Genomic DNA, 20,017 nt, shown 5'->3' on the forward strand with positions numbered 1-20,017 from the left:
GGCTCCGGTCAGACTGTGAAGATTGGATCTGCGTTGTAGTCTCTGCTGAGTCATGCAGCAGACGGCGCGTTACTCCAGAGACAGACACGTGACGGTTTGGACAAACAGCCCCAGCACGATCCACAGAAGCTCTGTGAAACTTCCAAGAGCTTCACGACCTCGTTTCTGGAGACACTACTGAACAGAGGGCAGAGTAGCTGTAGGAATCCGTTATACCAGAATAGCAAGGTTATTAATAACACAAAAACATTCAAAGGAGAACGGTAGACACATCGAGGACAGTGGTATTCATCTCCCAGCCGATTGATCGTTTTATCCGGGTTTGATTGCTGATGTCTGAAGCCTAACCAGTAGGCATCCTAGTGGTCGTCTTGCTGAAGGATGCCTACAGTTAGGCTTCAGACATTAGCAATCAAACTGGGCTACAGCCCCCTGCAGCCGCTGGCTCTGCTGCAGGGGGCTGTAGCCCAGTTTGATTGCTAATGTCTGAAGCCTAACTGTAGGCATCCTTCAGTATCACAGAGTGTCTCTGAGCGCTGGGTCTCGTGTCTCTCCAGGTCAAGGCCCACCTGCTGTGCGGGCGGCTGCGGCAGGCCTACCTGCAGGCGGTGAAGCTGGACCCGGGACAGGCCCGCCCCCGGGTGCAGGAGGTGCTGCAGGCCGCCGAGGGCGCCTCGGACTCGGTCATGCGGAACATCTGCGACCGCTGGCTCTCGGAGCACCAAAACAAAAGCCCCCAGCAACGGCAGAACCGACCCAACGCCAGATAAGTGCGCTTTTAAAGTGGGAACTCTTAATGTGTAGTAGAGTGTAGGGGAGATACACATGCACACATGGCGGGGTGAGTTTTGAAGATGTTTGGGATATTTATGGAGAGCGTCGATTTCACAATGCGACGCGGCCAGCGAAGCGTCCGCAGCCCACGCCACGCCGACCTCCCACTGCGGGGCGGCAGGAACCCCGCTGGGGCCGCCAGCGGGGTCTCGGCGGTTCTACACCCAGACCCCATGGGGGTTCTGCAGGGAGCCTTCAAGCTGAAGGTTCCCTCGGAGCCTTCACCACTGTGCTTTAGTTCCAACCCGATATTCTGCTGGTTCCTTCTCGTCAGCTGTTGCCGTTTTTTTCTTTCCACAACCACTTCGACGACAAGAGCCGCTCAGTGGGAGAGCGGCTGTATCCGCAGGTGTCGCTTCGACCCACAACAAGTATTTCCCCGCCTACCTCAGCCAAAAAGGGAAGATATAATTATTGCCTTGAGGAGAGTAAAGAACGCTGCTGAGGTCCTTGTTGTAAAGGGCTGCAGCTCGTCCTCCATTTTTGGAACCGGCTGTGAAGCGCGCGTGCACACACACACACACACACACACACACACACACACACACACACACACACACACACACACACACACACACACACACACACACACACACACACACACAGCCAACAACTTAGGTAGCAAAATTGGTTGTGTGTTGCTAAACGTTTCTTATTTCTATGGCTTCTCTTATGAAGAGTGAATCATGACTTCAGTATTTGGGGAACTGTCAGAATGCAGAGGATCACACAATATGATCAACGTGAATGTGTGTTTTTTTTCAACTGTAGGATACTTAAAGGGAACCTTTAGAGAAAGCGTTTCTTGAGATTCAATCTAGCTCAATTAAGCTAGCTAAATAGTGCCAGCTGCCAACTACGATTGCCGTCGTAGTTTTGTGTATATACATATTTTAGTAATCAGTTTAATGTACGTCAGCACATTAGGGAATAAATAAGGTCAGTATAAAACTAAATCCATGTGCGAGTCGGTCAACTGCTAAACACATGAAATGTGACAAGCCTTTTCTCTAAAAAGGGATTCATGTTGTGTGCGATAAATGATAAATGTTCAACACTTTAATGTTTACCTGTTTAAGTACCCGTCACTGTGCCGATTTGCTCCCCAAAACCTCTTTTCCAACTGCTTTGTACCTACAATATTCAAAAAAAAATTATCAGGACAATCTATAAAGTTACTGCTACAACTGCCGTTAGCCTTGTTATCTCGAGAGCTATTGAGCGGGAGAAGAGACGGATGCCTTTCGTTCTTTTTGTCATGTGAGGTGAAGTTCAGACATTTGTTAGAAGTTTTCAACAGTTGCCTCTTTGTGATCCTCGGCTTAACGAATTAAATCTCTCGTTGCTGTGATTAAGTGCTAAAGAGTCCGAAATTTGAGAAAAGGGCGGCCCACTTGCTTATTATGGACCGTTTGCTCACCACTGCCGCACTTTAATAGTTGCTTGGATGCAAATAATAAGTAGGTTGATTTGTTTTGATTTTCATCACTGCGTGGATGACACTTCTGATGATATGAATACTGACTGTTTTCCCAACAATTGTAAATATATATCATTAAATAAACGGTAATAAATATTTTTATTTTTGGCCTCATGTCAGCCATTTGAAATTGTTAACAATAATTGTAATGTTTGCAATGTCCTATGGAATAAAATCGGTCTTGTAGAAACCACGACAGTTGTGCTATTTGACGGTCCACTATTACATTATTTAACCAGTTCTTGTTTCAAGAATACATATACATTAGTCATGTACCATTCATTTCACATTGTTGGAACCACAGCTTTAAAATAACCTATCACAATTTTCCATTTGCTCCCTCTCTAAAAATTTACATTTTGTGTCCAAGTGGGCGGGGCATAACATTCAAACCAATAGTAACACATCTACTTTTGAAAGCAAGAGGTTGGTTTTTTTATAACAGCCAAGAAAATAGTAAATTGTCAGATTTCTGTCCTGCTCCCGTCAAATCAAAACTGTAATTCAAATCATCTCAAGTTCAAGAAGTAAAGGTACACTTTAAGCAACAGATCTGTTTATTTACATCAAATGTAAACATTCAACTCTGAACATGAATGTTGGTCTAGTAAAAGGCATGTACATCTAGTATATAAAACACCAGCGTCTGTAAAAAGTTTGGCAGCTGTGCTTGTGGTGAATGCTGAAAAGTCCAACATAAGTCTGTATAGAAAACAAAAACTGTGAATATTAAAACCTTGGAATGAAGATTTCCTCCAGTAACCTGAAAACTCAAAATGGTCCTGTTTTGGATTTTTTGCTAGGGCCCGCTTCTTATTTTTGTTTTAAATTATGGGAACACTCCCTGTCTATATAATCCATCAACATTGTCAATGATCTACATTGACAATGATGTTTTATATTTCTTGGTTAAGGAAACCATAAGAATGTCTCTTGTATTTCGTTTTTCTAACAAGTCGGTACTAAACGGTGTGCTGTGGCTACCGAGTCTGGAGGAACTTTAAGAAACAAATAAAGTTTTAAAAAGGAAATGCAATGAATAGGCTTGGTGTTAACCCTGGTTTGACCACCACACAGTATCCTACGCCAACTCCACCACATCGGATTCACATCGTCACAAAAGATATACATCTGAAGTCACACTAACTTCATAACTTTGCACACCGCAAGTCATGGCATCTCCCCCACAAAAATACATTGTTATGTTATTATAACTTCATTATTACAAAAATCTTCACATTATGGGCATGGTACTCCTGTCGCCATAGTACCCAGCGGCTGAACTCTCATAAGCATAAAAACTAACGAAGTGGGCCTTATTCGACCCGATGACATTTTGGAACTCTGCATTCCGCAACCAGCTTAGTAAGGCTTAGTTATGGTTCCATGTTGACGCAATGCAAGTGGGTTTGCGGACCCTCCTTGCGTCCACCGCAAGGGCCTGACGTGCGCATTCCCAAAAAGTGTAACCTTGTGTCGAGGAGACGCCGCAGCAAGGGCTGTGATTGGTCCGCTGATGTACACCTCAAAGTAAACCCGAAGCGGAACCAAAAACAGGTTCACGGCTGCGTGGTCATCGCGTTGCGTCCACTTGGAGCCATAACGAAGCCTTAACCTTTAGAACCCAGATGGCCGATGAAGGGTGAAGGAGGGGGGCTAAGGAGGAGGGTGATGGCGGTTTCAACAGATATCCATCATCAATCCCACTCAATGCCCAGGTTCTCACAGCTGGCGTCCCACAGCCTCCTGGCCGTCTCCTCGCTCCGGCCCTGGGGAGCCACGAAGGCAGGGGAGCAGTCACTGAAACCCACGAGGAGGAGGAGGAGTTAGTCATCAACGCTGCCCTCCTTCTCAAGGTTCCTTCCTTGATCGTTAAGGGAGATCTTCCTTGCTCTTTTGGGGGGCTAGGGTTAGGGATTGTATGGCCCTATGACACTGTAACGGATTGAGGTCAATGGTAAAGCTAATGCTAACTGCTAATGATGCCTTATCGAGCTGTAGGCTAATAAACCGATTTTAGTTTTTTTATTGATGTTTTTAAATAATAATATAACGGCTAACCATTAGCCTAGCACGCAGGCTTTAGCCATCCATAACAGTTAGCCATTAGCCTAAAAGCTTGAGTCATCCGTAACAGTTAGCCATTATCCTAAAAGCTTGAGTCATCCGTAACAGTTAGCCTAAAAGCTTGAGTAATCCGTAACAGTTAGCCTAGGCCACAAGCTAGAGTCATCCGTAACAGTTAGCATTAGCATAGCCTTAAAGCTTGAGTCATCCATAACAGTTAGCCATTAGCCTAGCCCACAAGTCAAGACATCCATGAAGGTCGGCGGCTGACCTGAAGTGCTTGCCCGAGATGGCGTGGAGCTCCTCCGCCACGGCGCAGTAGACGGAGGTCTGCGCGCCCTCCTGGGGGGTCTTGAGGAAGATGGAGCTGACCGTGAAGAGGACGGTCATCAGGGTCGAGTGTCTGGTCAGCTCAGAGTTGACCGTGCCCGGGTGCAGCGAGTTCACCGTCACGTTCGTACCTGTGGAGGAAAACACAACGGTTGTTGGCCAGAGAGTCCGGTCCGTGCCAAAAGAGTGTGCTCTACCGGGTGCGCCCCCGGGGATACCCATTTCCGAGATATATATACATTATCATTGTTCATTGTTTGTGTGCGTGAGGCAGTTGACGGGGTGTGGGAGGCGAGACGCTTGTTTAAAGGTGCCGTGTGTAGGTGTGCTATGGGAGTACCTTTAAGTCTGCGCGCTAGCTCGCGGGTGAACAGCACGTTGGCTAGCTTGCTCTGGCAGTAAGCCAGGCCGCTGTTGTAGCTGCCCTGGCTGTGGAGGTCGTGGAAACGGATCCAGCCGAAGTTGTGGGCCATCGACGAGACCACCACCACGCGCGCCGGCCCACTGCGCTTCAGCAGGCCAATCAGCAGAGAGGTCAACAGGAAGTGACCTGTCACATGTGGGTCACAACACGGTGAGTTGTTAGGAGTCACCTTCATCCAACAGGGGGTTTTCTGTTCAGGTAAGGGGGGGGGCCTCTTGCTTCAGGATGCCTACAGATTAGGCTGCGGGGATTGCGAATCGAACCAACAACCTTTTGGCTGGGAGTTGAACCCCTAACCGCTACGACTACTAGCCTTGTGCTAAGTCGCGTGGAAATTGGCATTTTGGTAGTCCGTTTCAACTCGGCTAAGTCTGTTTGTTTCCCCTGTGGTTTCCCTGGTAACGGCACTATCGTAATGCATATGATTTAATGATGGTAAACTTGGGGAGACGGAGGGTTCCTTCTGGATTTACAACAAGCCGACCGAGAGAAACACTGGCGTGGTGCGTCCGAGATGTACATCGATGACTCACCCTATCTGGATTATAACTTGCCATATGTTTGATTGCAATCCTGTCCCACCCCAATGAATCAAACCTTTGTGTCCCTACCTCGGAGCAGGCTCGCTTCAAACCGGATCCAGTGAACATTACAGACCCTTCCTAAAGGTTTGTGTACTAAGCTAACTACATCTACTACCGTCTACCTAGCCCCGTCGTAACTCATCTTCTCCATCCATCTATTTATACATCCATCCCCTGCATCCGTCTTTTAATGCATGCATGACTGCATCTCTCAGCTCCTCCATGCATCGCTATAGAGACCTAGCTCGCTCACGCGCTCTCTCGCTCTGTTCACTCTGCTCACTCTGCTCACTCTTCTGGCTCTTATCTTTGCATTCTCTGTTTCTCTGTCTCCTGGGTCTCTGTCTCGGTCTCTGTCAGTCTCTCGGTCTCGCTATCTCTCGCTCTTCTGGCTGTGTCTTTGCATTCTCTCTCTCACCGAGGTGGTTGACACCAATCTGCATCTCGAACCCGTCGATGGTCTTCATGTAGGGACACATCATCACACCAGCGTTGTTGATCAGGATGTGCAGCTGGCTCACCTCTGGAACAGAAAACTATTTAACAGAGTTGCTAGGACCCTCACCAACACTGGACGGTTGGTCTGACCCGTACGTTCAGGACTTTAGTTTGGTTACTGAGCTCTTCCCAGTACTCTAACTTAACACTCAATACTCATGGAATTACACTCAATACTCATGGAATTACACTCAATATACTGTATAATGTAATAAGCATGGTGTAGCCTCTTATCCTAGCTATCTTTGCTGTATACGGAGAATGGGTTAACCTAACAAATGTTAGTGCCTGACACTTGGTTCTATGAACATCCTTAGTATTAGTATAGTGCGCTGACTCTGTATGGATAACATTAAAGATTTCCTTCAAAATTATCAGATGAAACCTTTGTAATATAGTTCTAAATGGTCTATTCTCCAATTTTTTTTTAAACTTTTACTGCAGAAATTTGAAGTAATATAATTGTATTATGCATTTTATATTGTTTTTGCATGATCTTTTTTTCCAGTTTTACGTAAAACATGAAAACCGAATCCTGAAATGGTGTTATTGGGCCGGCCCCAAGAGCCAACCCATCAAGAGCCAATCAATCAAAAGCCAAACCTTGGAGGAACTTTTGAGCGAAGGCCCGTATGGAGGAGGTGTCAGCCAGGTCCAGCTCGCGAACCTCGACCTGGGCACCGGGGCACGCGGCCTGTATGCTGGCCAGCGCCTTGGCACCCTTCGTCATGTTCCGACAAGCGATGATCACCCGCGCACCTGGACAGAGGGACCGCGTTACCGTAGCAACGTCTTTGGTTTCCATGGAGAACTACAGGGGATTTCCTGACCGCAGGTATAGCTTACGTTGGTGGTCAATTAAAAAGTCGATCAGTTTAATTTTTTTGATTAAACGAGGGGCTTGATGAAAAATAAGGGACCGGTTACCCGTTTCACTTATGAAACCGATCAGTTTTCAGAGGACATTTTAAGGTAATTAGAAATACTCTGGGGGATTATTTTTCAACAGTTGGCAGAAGCCAGAAAACCCCGGGAGAATGTAAAGGGCATCACCTCTTCCCGCCAGGTCGAGAGCGGTCTCCTTGCCGATCCCGGTGTTGGCGCCGGTGATCAGCACCGTTTTCCCGTCCAACCGGGCTTCAGACCTACACACCCCACCGGCCGCATAGCTCCTGGCCCAAAGTTAGGGAGTATTATGATTAGAAAGATCATTGAAGAAGTACATCTTCCTATTATGCAAACCTACTGCTCGAGTAGTATTCCTGGTAGGAATATAATGGGGCATGCAGGCCTACGTCATGCACACGTCAACGCGTGGATACAGTATGTGGCCTATTCCTCACACCTCCCATGGATCTGGTTAATGATTATGCTAGAACGTCGAGTCGTACGACCCACGCCACTACACACACAGCCGAGCGATACCCAATCACCTGGCGTAATGTCTGCTACATAACCGGTCAAACTCCGCCCACGACCGAGCTGCTGCTGATGGAGAAAAAATACCCAAACTTTCTCGCCGATTCGGGTCAGGTTAAATGACCGATCAACATTTTAACTAGAATAAAAAAGTGGACACAATAAAAGCTGCGCTGAGTTTCCCAGAGAGACATGGATTTAGGACACCGCTCCCCCGCATACGAAACATGAACACATTGTGGTGCCGCTGGCCAAGTCCGTAACGTTACCGTCCGTGCATCCATGCAAATACGCTATTGACCCTGTATTAAAGAATATATATAATTTGCACATATATATATAATATAAGACGATGACAGCAGCGTGTGTAACGGCGCGCTTTACCTGATGAAGGGTGCAAATAGAAATGTCAATAGCGTCGTTATTCCAAGGCAGGCGACGATTAATAAGAGGATCATTTTCCTGGTTGGCTGCCACGGAGCTGCGGGTCGCAGAGCAGCTGAAGCTGGGGCATGAAGCTGGTCTCGGTGGCTCGGAGGAGTCGGGCAGTGTTGTCAGCCCCCTGAGACCATCCTCATTTTCAGGTTTGCGTTTAGTAATGTAACAGGACGTGAACACGCGAGATGGTGGAGTCTCGCGAGACCAGGTCAGTGTTGACCCTCTGACGGAACCGCCGGATTGTGGTCCGTTCAACTTTGTTTAATTCGTTTTCTGATTTAACCCGTGTGTGTTCATCCACGTTATGTCATTGTAACGTATTTCACGCAATCTCAGAGATGTTACGTAAATAAAACATTTAATTTGGTTGTAACCTACATCTACCACAAAGCACCGAGACAAGCTGTCTGTTAAATGCTGTTTTTAAAGATATATATTTATATTATGTTTTTCATTTAAAAAACATGAGTGAGGTCATTAAAATGTATAAAAAAAATACGCCGTCATATTATTTTTACCCATACGCAAAAAAACATTTTTAACGTAAGTTAAACGCGTAACAACAACGTGTCACGTGACTCGATCACGAGGACCCGATATGCGGAAAAGACTCGGGTGCTCAGGATCTGTCAACAAACCCCGAACCTAAAGGGGATTTAGAAGATAATTATCCGCTTACCGTCGCTATAACACGGTTTTATTCTCAGATAAACAGCTGCTTAAGGGTCAGCCTGCTGCAGGGAAGACAAAATGTCATCGGAAGAGTTTGAAAAGTTGCACGAGATCTACAACTCGCTGTACGAGGAGCTCCGGCTCCTGCCGGATAAAGCACAGCGATGCCAGGGAGGTAAACGACCATTGGCCTTCTTCTTCTCATGTCACTCCGTGTTAACCGGGAGCCAGGGATTACTGTTTTAATGTATAACTTTGCACGATTTCTCCCATCTTCACAGAAGAGAGAAAGAGGTTGCAGAGATCATTCGATGAAAGGCACGGAGAGGCCGAAGAAGTGGTAGGGTGCTACTCCCCTTCTAAATGTGTATTCTCCAAACCGAATAAATCTTTGGTGTTTCAAATGGTTACGCTTACGAAAGCCTTTTTGTTGATTTGTAAATACTGGGTTGTGGTCGACGATCTCCCATCTTAAGTGGTCGGCGCATAATGATGAAATCAACGGGGGTCTTTGCTCTCGTCCTCCTGCAGCTGCAAGGCATGGACGCGGAGCTGCGGACAGCCCCGGCCGCCTACAGGAGCGCCATGTCCACCAAGCTGCGGCTCCACCGCCGAGACCTTGGCAAGCTGCAGAGAGAGATGGCCAGCTCGGAACTAGGCATCGGCTCTTCCGCTCGACCGACGGAAGGCGGTCACCAGGGCATCTATTCCTCGCAGAATCAGCAAAGCGTGAGTGACCCAGGACTATGTTGGTGGCTTTAGGCGGAGATCAGGCGTTGTATTGCCTGGCTGGCAGGGTTCTGGGTCGGTCTCATTCCTTCCTCATGTTTTCAGTTAGTTTCAGAGTATGGTAAATGTAAGTTCTTCTAAAGATTTCCAACTGACAGACTTTTTACAAAATATCTAGTTTCGAGATCGGGTTATATCACAGAACTACAGAACTGAAGCCCAACCACCGAATAATTTTTAATGACTGGAAGATCAAGGTGTTGCATGTAACCAACTAATGGGAAACAAAAAAACAACGGACCTTAATCTAGGTCGTCATTCACGATTCAGACACTGTTATCCAATCAGCCTACCTAAATTATGTTTAGAACAATCCAAGCAAACATCAAAAAGATTATTTGTGTTTTCTAAATGCACACCAGAGCAATATGTCCACAAAGCTGGTCCCTTTCTGCCCGCTTTCATATGTATAACATACTGTATATACTGTATCAGTATACTGGCAGCTCCTCATCGGGCCTGCAGTAGCTCGGGAGGTAGAGCGGGTTGGCTGGTAACCGCATGTTTGCTAGTTCGATCCCTGTCTCCTCCTCCCTAGCCGAGTGTCGAGGTGTCCTTGAGCAAGGCACCGTACCCTAACTTCTCTCGACAAGCTGGCTGTTGCCTTGCATGGCTGACACCGCCATCGATGTGTGTATGAATGGGTGAATGTTGGGCAATGTTGTAAAGCTTTGGGTGGCCTCTGGTCACAAGAAGCGCTTTATAAATGCAGTCCATTTAGCATTGACCACACTGTATATACTATATAAGTATAGTGCGTTAATGAGAGCTCCTCACCTCCACCTGTGTGGTCCGGGGGTCCCCCTCTCCTCTCCGCTGGTTCCAGACCTACCTCCAGGCCCAGCGCTCTCTGCTCCTCCAGGGCCAAGAGTCTCTGAGCAGCGCCACCCAGAGCATCGAGCGCAGCCAGCGCATCGCCACGGAGACGGACCACATCGGCACGGAGATCATTGAGGAGCTGGGGGGGCAGCGGGAGCAGCTGGAGCGGAGCCGGAACCGGGTGAGTCTCCCCCTGTGTGGTAGATATTCAATATTTAATATTCAATATTTAAATCACGATTATTTTTGAGTTTGAAAAACACGATGCATTTATTCAGCATTTCTCTCCAAAAAAACGCTTTGTTACTGAACAATTTTCTTCAAAACATTTAATGAATAAAAAAAATATGCCTTATAAAATTAATGGAAATGATCAAAAAATATATATAGTTTCAACTTGATAATTTTGGCCAAAAAAAAAATAATCGAAATTGTAATTTAAATTTGATTAAATGCACAGGCCTACTGTAACTGAGGAGCAGGATGGGGAGAGCATCATGCTCTAGGCCTACAGGTGGAGGCTGAAGGTATTTGGTATCAAACCCAACACTTTGATTGTGTAAGTCTGATGTTTCTTTGCCTCTGTCTTCCACCTTGTAGTTGGTCAACACCGGTGAACATCTCAGTAAAAGCCGGAAGATTCTCCGCGCCATGTCCCGGAGGTACGTCTTGGGTCCTCAGTTCCATCATCATCTCCATGAACATCTTTTATTACTCTCTGCCATCCTGTGGTCTCATGTGTTTGTCGCTCGGTGGTCAAATGACCATTACACCGAAGTTACAGAAACTCACTTTACGTTGACCCATGCTACAATTATAATTTAGTGGTTTTATCTATTGCATTTCTAAATTGTATTTGAATTAAATGGTGATTGGAATTTCCCCGACCCTAACATCAGCGTGAAGTCACCTCGTCACTCAGTTCCTCACCTCCCTAGCGACTAACTGATTTTAACATAGACTTGAACTGTCTTCTCCGATTGGCTCGTGTCCTCAGGCTGATGACCAATAAGCTGCTGCTAGCCGTCATCATCCTGATGGAGTTGGGCGTCCTTGGAGCTGTGGTCTATCTTAAGTTCTTCAGGTAAGAGGAGCAGCAGGTGGAGGAGGAGGAGCAGGTGGAGGAGGAGGAGGAGCAGGTGGAGGAGGAGGAGGAACAGATGGATGAGGAAGCAGCTCCAGGGGACCGCAGCCTGTCTCTCCTCCTCCCTGTCCTGACTCCTCACCGCTGACCCCTCCTCCACCTCAGTTGAACGTAGAGACTGATGGACGAGGTTGAAGGTGGACTCTGGCCGAACGGAACTGTCCTCTAGGAGGAGGTTCTCTATTCCTTCCTCTGCTCCTTGTGGACCACTAGTTTTAGAATTATTGTTACGGACACTGTTGTTGAAACTGGACCAAACCAAAAGCACACTTGGGGACACTAAAGGAAACCGGATGAGATGACCTGTTTCATCTGGACTTGGCGGTTCTGTGCCTCTTAAGCTGAAATGTGTTTGGGCTCACACATCCAGAGCAAACACCAGCCCCACGGTTTCACTTTCAGCCGTTTTTGGTGCAGAGAGGTTTATGATGCGTCTGGATGCTGCCTCTCTGTCGGCACGTTGCTGCTGGACTGACTCCATGGGAGTCGGCAGGAGGACTCCATTAGTCCTGGGTAATGTGATCCAGGTGAAGATAACATTTTAATGTGAACAAATACTAATAATAATATTCTTGTAAAAATGACAAAACACATTGCGTTTCTATGGTTGCTGTTACTGCCATAACGGCTGTGTCGCATGAAAGTGTAAAAAGAAAAAAAACAGTTTGGTTTTCTTTCTGTTGTCTTCGGTGTAGTATTAAAGCTAACGGTCACCACTATCAGAGCTAACTATAAACGGTTGTTTTGCTTCATTTACATCAATGCCATAAAAATAAACTCTTATCAGCTCGGGTCAGCGGAAGTTTTTCAAGCCAAGGCCGTAAAAACACTTGAGTACCGCGTCTGGCACAAGCAACTGGAGTTCACAGGAAGTAGGCGTGGCCACAGGCCTCATGGTCCTGATAGGTTGAGCCTTTCTGCCTCTTCATCTGGCGAATCACGTCACGCCAGTGTGGAGCCCAGGAAAAAAACATGTTTTGCTGGTCGCCGTTGCCAGGTGGAAAACTGTAATCGGTATGCAGTCATTCATGACTATCCGGGTTAATGGCTAAATCTACTTACAATCATTTAGTGAATGTACCTTGAGTGTTTAGATAAATTGTGCTATATATTTAATGGTATTAAGTTATGTCTGAAGTACAGATTGTCTCTGTTGTTTGTTTACTATGTACAGTATAAACAAGTGTATACATATATTTATATTGTTTACTTTAATACATACTATATGCATAAAAGCAAATTGTCCATGTCAATTGTGATACAAGGCATGGAGAAAGAATTGGAGAAGGAATTACATTAGTGTCTTTATTTTCCATTCAATGGTCATATCCATAAGCTACTCCATTAGTTTAACTAATCATCCATAATTAAACAAGAGAAATAACAGATTTTAGTGGTCAAACCATTTGTTGTTAATACTACCAGTAAACACTCCCTACGAACATCGTATACGAACACACAGGTTCATTCTCAAAATACAAAAGTAGTTTGTAAATAGTACATCAGTAGAAACTAAAGTAAATACGGTCGCCACAGGGGGTCCAGCTGTGCACTTCATTAAAGTCAAACTGGCACAGCCAAAAAGTACACGTTCATTGTCCCTTTCCCTTCCAGAAATACAGTTGGAGAACTTAATTCACCATCTGAGCCTTCTTGAAAGGGGTTCACTACTTTCCTTTAAATCCAACACATGAACACACACCTAAATAACTTAAGTACGGATGTGAGGGTGGCAACCAAGTCCGGTACCGCGTTTCTACGTGAGAAACGGGGCACGATTCAGCCTTCGCTGCCGAGTTCCAACGAGCAGACGCAAAAACACTCTTAAAGAGGAGGAAAATAACAAAAATCAAAAACGCAAAGTGAGACCCCGACAAAAACGTCCAACCCTAAGTCGGCGCCAATCTTATTCGGGAAAAAAATTATTCAGGAATGCTCGGCAACGATAGCGTCCACAACGCTCCTCCTCCTCCCGGCGGCCGCTCAGAGCCGGAGCTGCTCCGTGTCCTCCTTCGATGACGGGATCTCGTCCACGCGCACGTGGGAGCCCACCCGGGACTGGCCCAGCGAGGAGGCGATGACGTCCACCGCCAGTGCGGCGGTCGCCTCCATGGCGGCGCGGCTTGCTCCCTGCAGGGGGTTGACCTCCACCAGGTCCATGGCCGACAGCAGGCCTGCACGGGGACACCAGGGCTGGGGTTAGAGTCAGTGAGCTCACTGGGGATCGCTTCAGTTGCTGGGGGTTCAGTGGTGCTGAACGCCCAGCAGTAATGAGCCAATCGGAGGAGAGAGTTCAAGTCTATGTTCGAATCCGTTTGTGAGGGACTGAGTGACCAAGTGTCTTGGTCAGTGACGTTCCACTGACTACATAATTTAATAAATACAGTTTAGAAAGGTATTGGACCTAACATCGTCATTGTAAAAGTAGCAAGGGTCCACATAAAGTTAGTTTCGGTCACTTTGGTGTAATGGTCAGTGGATGAGGCATTCAGAAGCGGATTTTAATGTGTAGGCTGCAAGACGTTGATTTAAAACCTTACAGTAACTGGTTGCATTTGACGACTGCGGGCCAAGTTTGTCTTCGCAACTAAACTGCTAAAGAGCCCTGCCTCCAGCGACGTGATTGGTCGAAACACGAAGGGAAACCGTGCACCCAGATTTCAGCTCCCCTGGCCTCAGAGCAACTAGGCATTATGGAAACAAAGTGTTCCCTTCACCAGGTATGTACATCCGCTGCCCTGAGAGAGCATTCATTATCTACACCTAACCTATAATCGGCGCCTGGAGGGCAATTACACCCTGTTCCCAGAGTGCAAAGTCTACTTCAACGATTAGAACAGGGGAAGATTCAAGTGTGTGTGTGTGTGTGTGTGTGTGTGTGTGTGTGTGTGTGTGTGTGTGTGTGTGTGTGTGTGTGTGTGTGTGTGTGTGTGTGTGTGTGTGTGTGTGTGTGTGTGTGTGTGTGTGTGTGTGTGTGTGTGTGTGTGTGTGTGTGTGTGTGCGCGCGCGTTCACCTGTGTTGTGGATCTCCTCTGTGATATAGATGCCCTCTCTGTAGGTCAGACCGCCGTTGACAGGCGTGCCCGTGGCCGGCGCCAGGGACGGGTCGAAGGCGTCGATGTCGAAGCTCAGGTGGAGGGGTCGCTGACTCCTGCACCACACAACAAAATGGAGGTTCAACCACAGACGTAAAGTTGTTGGATTCACCAAGGTGGCCGCAGAGAGCTTTCTGACGCTGGTGGAGCGAGGATCCTGATCTACTTTAATTCACTGAATACTGAAGAGTAGAGCTTGGAATAGATTACCTAGTAGAATAGAGATGGAAATAGATGGTATAATAGTGACTAGAATAGATATAGCTCGTGATAGAGTAGAATATACAGGGAAATAGAGTAGAGAAAATTGTAGAGAAAATGGTAGAATGGAGTAGGATGAAGCATTAAATATAGTTGAACTGAGGGGATACAAAGTACAATAGAGAGGATAGGATGAAGCCTTTTAGAGGGACTAGAATAGTGATTCCTCAAGGGGTCGGAGTGTACCTCGCCAGGAGATGGTCCAGGGTCTCCTCCATGACCCTCTGGATGCCCAGCCGGTCGATGTCCCGCATGGAGAAGTACTGGATCCCCAGGGTCTTCAGGATGTAGCTAAACGGGGAGAACACAACAGCTTAACATGGAGGCCAGCGGCGCCAGGCAACACTGCAGGTCTCACTGCACTGCACACTCGCATTAGATTGTGTGTTGCCGTGTTCAGGGGAGACTTTCGGTATGGGGCCTTTGTTTGTGACTTCCCTGTGTGGTATATATAAATATGAGAGAGCGAGAGAGAGAGAGACTCCAGTAATCGTCGCTGTCGTATCAAAGAGGACAAGTGGGAAATATCCACACAGCTTTCTAAAGAAGCCATTTGTGTAAGTGACCATGCAGGTCTTTTGTTGCGTGTCCTTGGTTGGTGATCTGTATCTGTTCCCCTGAGTAGTGTGTGCACCAGCTGGTCCCCCCACTGTGACGTACTATTCTCCGGGGTCCACGTCCCTCAGGCCGATGTAGACCAGGTCCCTGGAGGAGAGGAACGGCTTCATCCACGAGAAGCCTGGCAGGTCGGGCATCTGGGACGAGAGAGAACATCTGGTCATGTGACGGTAAATACAGGCCATGTAGGAAGGTGTGCTGGTGGGTCCAATGGGCGGGCAATGTTAGTGTAGAACTGCTATCTGCTGGTTCTGGGGTCACTAGGCTCGGTTAGAGTCAGCTCGTTATGAGTCAGCTCGTTAAACGGTCACTAGGGTCGTTAGGAGTCAGCTCGTTATGAGTCAGCTCGTTAAAGGGTCACTAGGCTCGTTAGGAGTCAACTCGTTATGAGTCAGCTCGTTAAAGGGTCACTAGGCTCGTTATCAGTCAGCTCGTTAAAGGGTCACTAGGGTCGTTAGGAGTCAGCTCGTTATGAGTCAGCTTGTTAAAGGGTCACTAAGCTCGTTATCAGTCAGTAAGCTTGTTAAGATGTCACTAGGCTGTTTAAGTGGTCCCTAGGCTCATTATGAGTCAGCTCGCTGAAGGGTCTCCAGGTTCGTGATTGAAAACTTATTTAGTTATTATTAATACTTTCAATATCTTATAATTTCACTTATCTGCTAACGACAACGCGAGTGAATAAGCGTTGTCGTTAGCAGCAAGAGCAACCACATTGCGTACCAATTTTTTATGGAATACAGCTTATTTAAATGTTTTATTAATGATTACTTAGTATGAAGGTCTTTAGCCCGCCTACAATATCACTTGCACGCTGATTTCTCAACATTAATTCACACAGTCTATGGGGGTTCATATACATTTAGCTCAAGGTGTGAAGGCCCTCAATACCTTGTCCTGCAGCTCTTTGAGCATGAAGGCCACAGACTGTCCGTGGAGGTTCCCTGACGGAGAGGTCGCCGGCGTGTTGACGTCGGTGTGCGCGTCGACCCAGATGAGGCCCAGGTCTGGGCACTGGCGCGAGTGGCCCTCGACCGAGCCGATAGCCAGGCTGAGAGAGAGAGACAAGGGTTAGGGTCAGGCAGGAGCATGTAGGTCTATCGTAGCAGTGGGGGTTTCAACGCTAGACATTACTAATCAATTAAGAACATTGTCGTTTTTTTTACCTACAATAAGTACATTTGTTAGAAGGAAGATGCAACAATATGTCGCCGTCGGTGCAGTATGGATGTTAATAGAACCAAGTGCCAAGCACTAACAATTGTTAGGTTAACCCATTCCCTGTATACAACAAAGATAGCTAGGATAAGATGCCTCATAATGCTCATTTTGCAGAGACGTACAACATACAATAAGAGGGTTAGACAAACGCAGGAGTGAAATACCTGTGATCACCGCCCAGCATCACGCAGGTGTGCCCCGCCCCCACCGCACTGCTGACAGCGCCCGCCAGGAGCTTATTGGCTCTCCCTACGGTGCGCGGGAAGTGCACCTGCATGCAGGTGTCGTCCTTCTCCGGGTGGTGGAACGTCAGGTCCCCGAGGTCATGCACCGGACAGTCTGATGGAGAACCACCACGTTAGGACCCGTCAACACGTCTGCGCACCTAGCATCCCACCGCAGCTTTTTATTGACTGAATAATGTATTGATTCATCCGTTTATGGACAGCATGACTGGCCATAAATAATTGGTTGATTTTTAGAGTGTTTTACTAAATGCATCTTAATGTTAGCTGTGTAATATAGTCCTGACTATAGAGGCCGTTTAGACTGTAGATGGTGCGTCAAGCATCTGTCTTAGGTGGGCTGACACGGGGCTAATGAGTTCACCAGGTCGGTGCGTAACGGTACCTCGGTGTTGTTTTACTGCGGGGACACGTACTAACACCTCTCCCGGCTACGGAAATAACTGTGAGAGGGTATACGTACTAGCCTGGTGAGTAATATCGCCGTTTTAGGACGCTAGCTAGCTTAGTGTCAGCCCAGTGCCTCTGGTTCCGTTGACTCGTGAACCCTCCGTGCTCCCGAGTCACCGGGGAGACGGTACGGGAATCGGTCAACTAATCTCCCGCAGACCTGCGTTGTCCATCCCCTCTCTTAAAAGCAGGGCTTTCAGAGTAATAATTGATGAAATTTTTCAAAATAACTCGGCCCGGAACACTAAAATGAACCATCAAATGCCAAGAAAGCTCCATCTTTCAAAGAGTGAACCCTTGAGGACACATAGTTACAATCGGACGGTGGGGGGGTGGTAAATGGGCAATGCGCAGGGTTGGTATGACAGTTTTGAGGGGGCTCGTCTCGTATTATGTTGCCCCGCTGGTGTCAGATGGGCCGGGAGGGGGGCCAGGAATAGCCCCCGGCCCCGGTGAGATGATAAACACATCGCGGTTCATAGACAGAGGGCACTTGTGGAAAAACACTGTGGGGGGCGGGGCCATCATTAGCATATATGCAAAATGGGACCGTATTCTATATTTATAACACGAAACAACATTTATGTATTAACCTCAAACATGATATCCTCAGAGATTTGAAAAGGACCGATTAGCAGGGGCCGTTCATCATAATACTTTCTTTGTTTGTGGAGATATTAATACTGATGAAAATATCAAATGATTGTACCTGGTGGTACCTATATCAAGACAGCTGCCTTCCTCTCTATATTGAAAGTTGTTGCATGTTGTAAAGTTAGCCATGTATCATTCGTGCAGTCAGGAGTCGATCCTCGACTCTGACAGAATATGTATAGGCCTACTAATTACAAATTATTCAGATTAAACCAAGTCCTTTGATAATCGAGGACGTCCTCTGGTGAATGGTGGGATCATTCAAGGTTGCCCTAGCCTGGGCTCAAGTGCCAAGTGGCCTGACATGAAAGTGATGGACGGGGGGGGGGGGGGGGGGGGGGGTGTAGGGTTGTAGCGTAACACGGACGCTGTAACCCATTTCCAGAAAATGACTTGCATAAACATCGACTCGATTTGTTCCGTTTTTTTTTCTCTGCTACAGAAAACTATTTGTCTGTGTGATTGAACGTCATCAGCAACATTTGTTGACTCATAATGTTGATTAGAAACGCGGGATAGGATACCTAGTGTTAGGCGGGTTTAACATTCCGTCGCATCCCTGGGTCGTCTGGAATTTTCCATTACCATTTGGTTTTTTTTCCACAGAACCCTTTCAAATTCATTCGAACTCGGTCCGGTTTAATGACCGTCTGTGTTCAAAAGTGTCGGCGGAAACCGAAGATGAAACGCAGTGACGCCAGTGCGGACGGAAAGAATGAGACCGCGTCGTTCCGCATTCTTTCTGGGCCGCGGACACGTCACGAAGGAGACACCGTACCCGGCACATGGGGTCCTCAACCCCGCTCCTTCTGAGACCCACCGGACGACACACGCAACGAGACGGTACATGATTACGATACGGAGCAGTAAAAGCAGATCTATATCCCCACCAAGTGTACCGCGAGAGAGGAAGGGGAGCCCCCATCGCTCCGGCGCACGCGCTACCCCTGGACACAGAACTCTTTCATCCGGCATGGCTCCGGTCTGTTTCCAACTCGCTCACCTAAATTTGAGAGCCTCTCCAGAAGTCCCGCATCTCTGATGAATTTGGGTCCGTGTTCCACTCCTCTCCGTTTCTGTTAACGAGGAGACATGAAATAGAGATGTTAGCCAACCGCGTGTGTAGTCTTGTCATCCATGTCAGCAGTATGAGCTCACAACGCGGTGTTCCTTAAACGAGAACCAAAGTATAACTACCTGTCCTTTGGAGAACGGGGCGCCGATGACCGCCACTGACTGAGCTCTGCTCTGCTGGCAATTGTGCTTCAGTTGAGTTTTCAAAAGACAAAATAAAGATCTTCTCAATGCCATTTTTCTATACTTTTAAATCAGCTCAGTGTCACTTCTGTTAAATAAAAAGTCAAAGTAAGATCTGGTAGGCGAGAGGATGATGTAAGAAGGGTTTGAGCTTGCAGCGGCAGGATGCTGTGTCTGGCGGGGTATGACTGTCTGGTGTCTCGGCACTGCCTCTTATTGTGCTGCATTGCCGAGCCTAATTAATATTCAGGAGCTGATGAAACAACCCGAGATCATCACTTCAACGTCCACATCCACGGGACACGCGAGGAATGAGAAAAAAATCAAGATTAAACAATATTTTAACACAATCCTATTCGTAATGGACGCTATTGACAACTACAAAAAAATACGTTGATTTAAATGCCTTATTTTCAGTTTCACGAGTCGCATTATCTGAGAAGGCCTACGTCGAGTCACACCCATTCGCTCGGACCAATGGGAAAGGGGGAAATAAGAGGGTTTGTTCGATGCGGTGTGCGTTGTTTACTGTGCGTGCCAACTGCCCCGCCACTTCACTGTTGTCCAGCACACCGTGTAATTAGACCTGAAGGGATAGTTTCCATGCACAGCATTGGCCAAAACAGGATTGATAGCTATGTTTACAACTCCGGGGGGCCTAAATCTTTCTGCACGTGTCCAGATGAGCTACTGGAAAAAAAACATAATGTCCTCATCACGT

The 20,017-nt window shown here is 47.1% G+C and overlaps 4 protein-coding genes across 5 annotated transcripts in view; 2 read left to right on the plus strand and 2 right to left on the minus strand.

The window, feature by feature from the left end:
• The window catches only part of zfyve26 (zinc finger, FYVE domain containing 26), a 35,612-nt gene extending 33,104 nt beyond the window's left edge, over window positions 1-2,508 (plus strand). Inside the window, exon 38 of the mRNA XM_060052709.1 lies at window positions 558-2,508. Within this exon, the coding sequence (XP_059908692.1) occupies window positions 558-770 (213 nt within the window). The 3' untranslated portion in view covers window positions 771-2,508. The remainder of the gene's footprint in view (window positions 1-557) is intronic.
• rdh12 (retinol dehydrogenase 12) lies at window positions 1,989-8,265 on the minus strand. 2 transcript variants are annotated; one of them, XM_060052874.1, is made up of 7 exons: window positions 8,021-8,265; window positions 7,271-7,386; window positions 6,821-6,976; window positions 6,138-6,242; window positions 5,052-5,261; window positions 4,653-4,842; window positions 1,989-4,114 (listed from the first exon to the last, which is right to left on the minus strand). In XM_060052874.1, the coding sequence occupies exons 1-7, from the start codon at window positions 8,092-8,094 to the stop codon at window positions 4,012-4,014; spliced, it is 954 nt and encodes a 317-aa protein (XP_059908857.1). In that variant the 5' UTR covers window positions 8,095-8,265; the 3' UTR covers window positions 1,989-4,011. The 2 variants fall into 2 exon arrangements, with proteins under 2 accessions (XP_059908857.1, XP_059908856.1); XM_060052873.1 differs by having other exon boundaries at window positions 7,271-7,389; window positions 8,021-8,262.
• A 376-nt stretch (window positions 8,266-8,641) lies between these two features.
• Window positions 8,642-13,403, plus strand: vti1b (vesicle transport through interaction with t-SNAREs 1B). Its single transcript, XM_060052875.1, has 6 exons — window positions 8,642-8,921; window positions 9,028-9,086; window positions 9,278-9,475; window positions 10,362-10,535; window positions 10,955-11,016; window positions 11,352-13,403. The coding sequence occupies exons 1-6, from the start codon at window positions 8,825-8,827 to the stop codon at window positions 11,440-11,442; spliced, it is 681 nt and encodes a 226-aa protein (XP_059908858.1). The 5' UTR covers window positions 8,642-8,824; the 3' UTR covers window positions 11,443-13,403.
• Window positions 12,790-19,703, minus strand: arg2 (arginase 2). Its single transcript, XM_060052871.1, has 8 exons — window positions 19,237-19,703; window positions 19,043-19,115; window positions 16,855-17,029; window positions 16,361-16,520; window positions 15,515-15,609; window positions 15,041-15,145; window positions 14,513-14,649; window positions 12,790-13,672 (listed from the first exon to the last, which is right to left on the minus strand). The coding sequence occupies exons 1-8, from the start codon at window positions 19,348-19,350 to the stop codon at window positions 13,482-13,484; spliced, it is 1,050 nt and encodes a 349-aa protein (XP_059908854.1). The 5' UTR covers window positions 19,351-19,703; the 3' UTR covers window positions 12,790-13,481.
• Between the last annotated feature and the right edge of the window lie 314 nt (window positions 19,704-20,017).

This window comes from Gadus macrocephalus, chromosome 5 (genome assembly GCF_031168955.1).
Source record: "Gadus macrocephalus chromosome 5, ASM3116895v1".
Taxonomy (NCBI): Eukaryota; Metazoa; Chordata; class Actinopteri; order Gadiformes; family Gadidae; genus Gadus; species Gadus macrocephalus.

Coding starts and splice junctions, on each gene's coding strand:
- rdh12 (XM_060052873.1), bottom strand. CDS start 8,094: ATGATCCTCTTATTAATCGTCGCCTGCCTTGGAATAACGACGCTATTG. Junction 5,262..6,137: donor GATTGGTGTCAACCACCTCG/GTGAGAGAGAGA, acceptor CACATGTGACAG/GTCACTTCCTGTTGACCTCT. Junction 4,843..5,051: donor GCTAGCGCGCAGACTTAAAG/GTACTCCCATAG, acceptor TTTCCTCCACAG/GTACGAACGTGACGGTGAAC.
- vti1b (XM_060052875.1), top strand. CDS start 8,825: ATGTCATCGGAAGAGTTTGAAAAGTTGCACGAGATCTACAACTCGCTG. Junction 10,536..10,954: donor TGGAGCGGAGCCGGAACCGG/GTGAGTCTCCCC, acceptor TCCACCTTGTAG/TTGGTCAACACCGGTGAACA. Junction 11,017..11,351: donor CTCCGCGCCATGTCCCGGAG/GTACGTCTTGGG, acceptor TCGTGTCCTCAG/GCTGATGACCAATAAGCTGC.
- arg2 (XM_060052871.1), bottom strand. CDS start 19,350: ATGGCATTGAGAAGATCTTTATTTTGTCTTTTGAAAACTCAACTGAAG. Junction 19,116..19,236: donor CCCCGTTCTCCAAAGGACAG/GTAGTTATACTT, acceptor CCTCGTTAACAG/AAACGGAGAGGAGTGGAACA. Junction 15,146..15,514: donor GACGTGGACCCCGGAGAATA/GTACGTCACAGT, acceptor CTCCCCGTTTAG/CTACATCCTGAAGACCCTGG.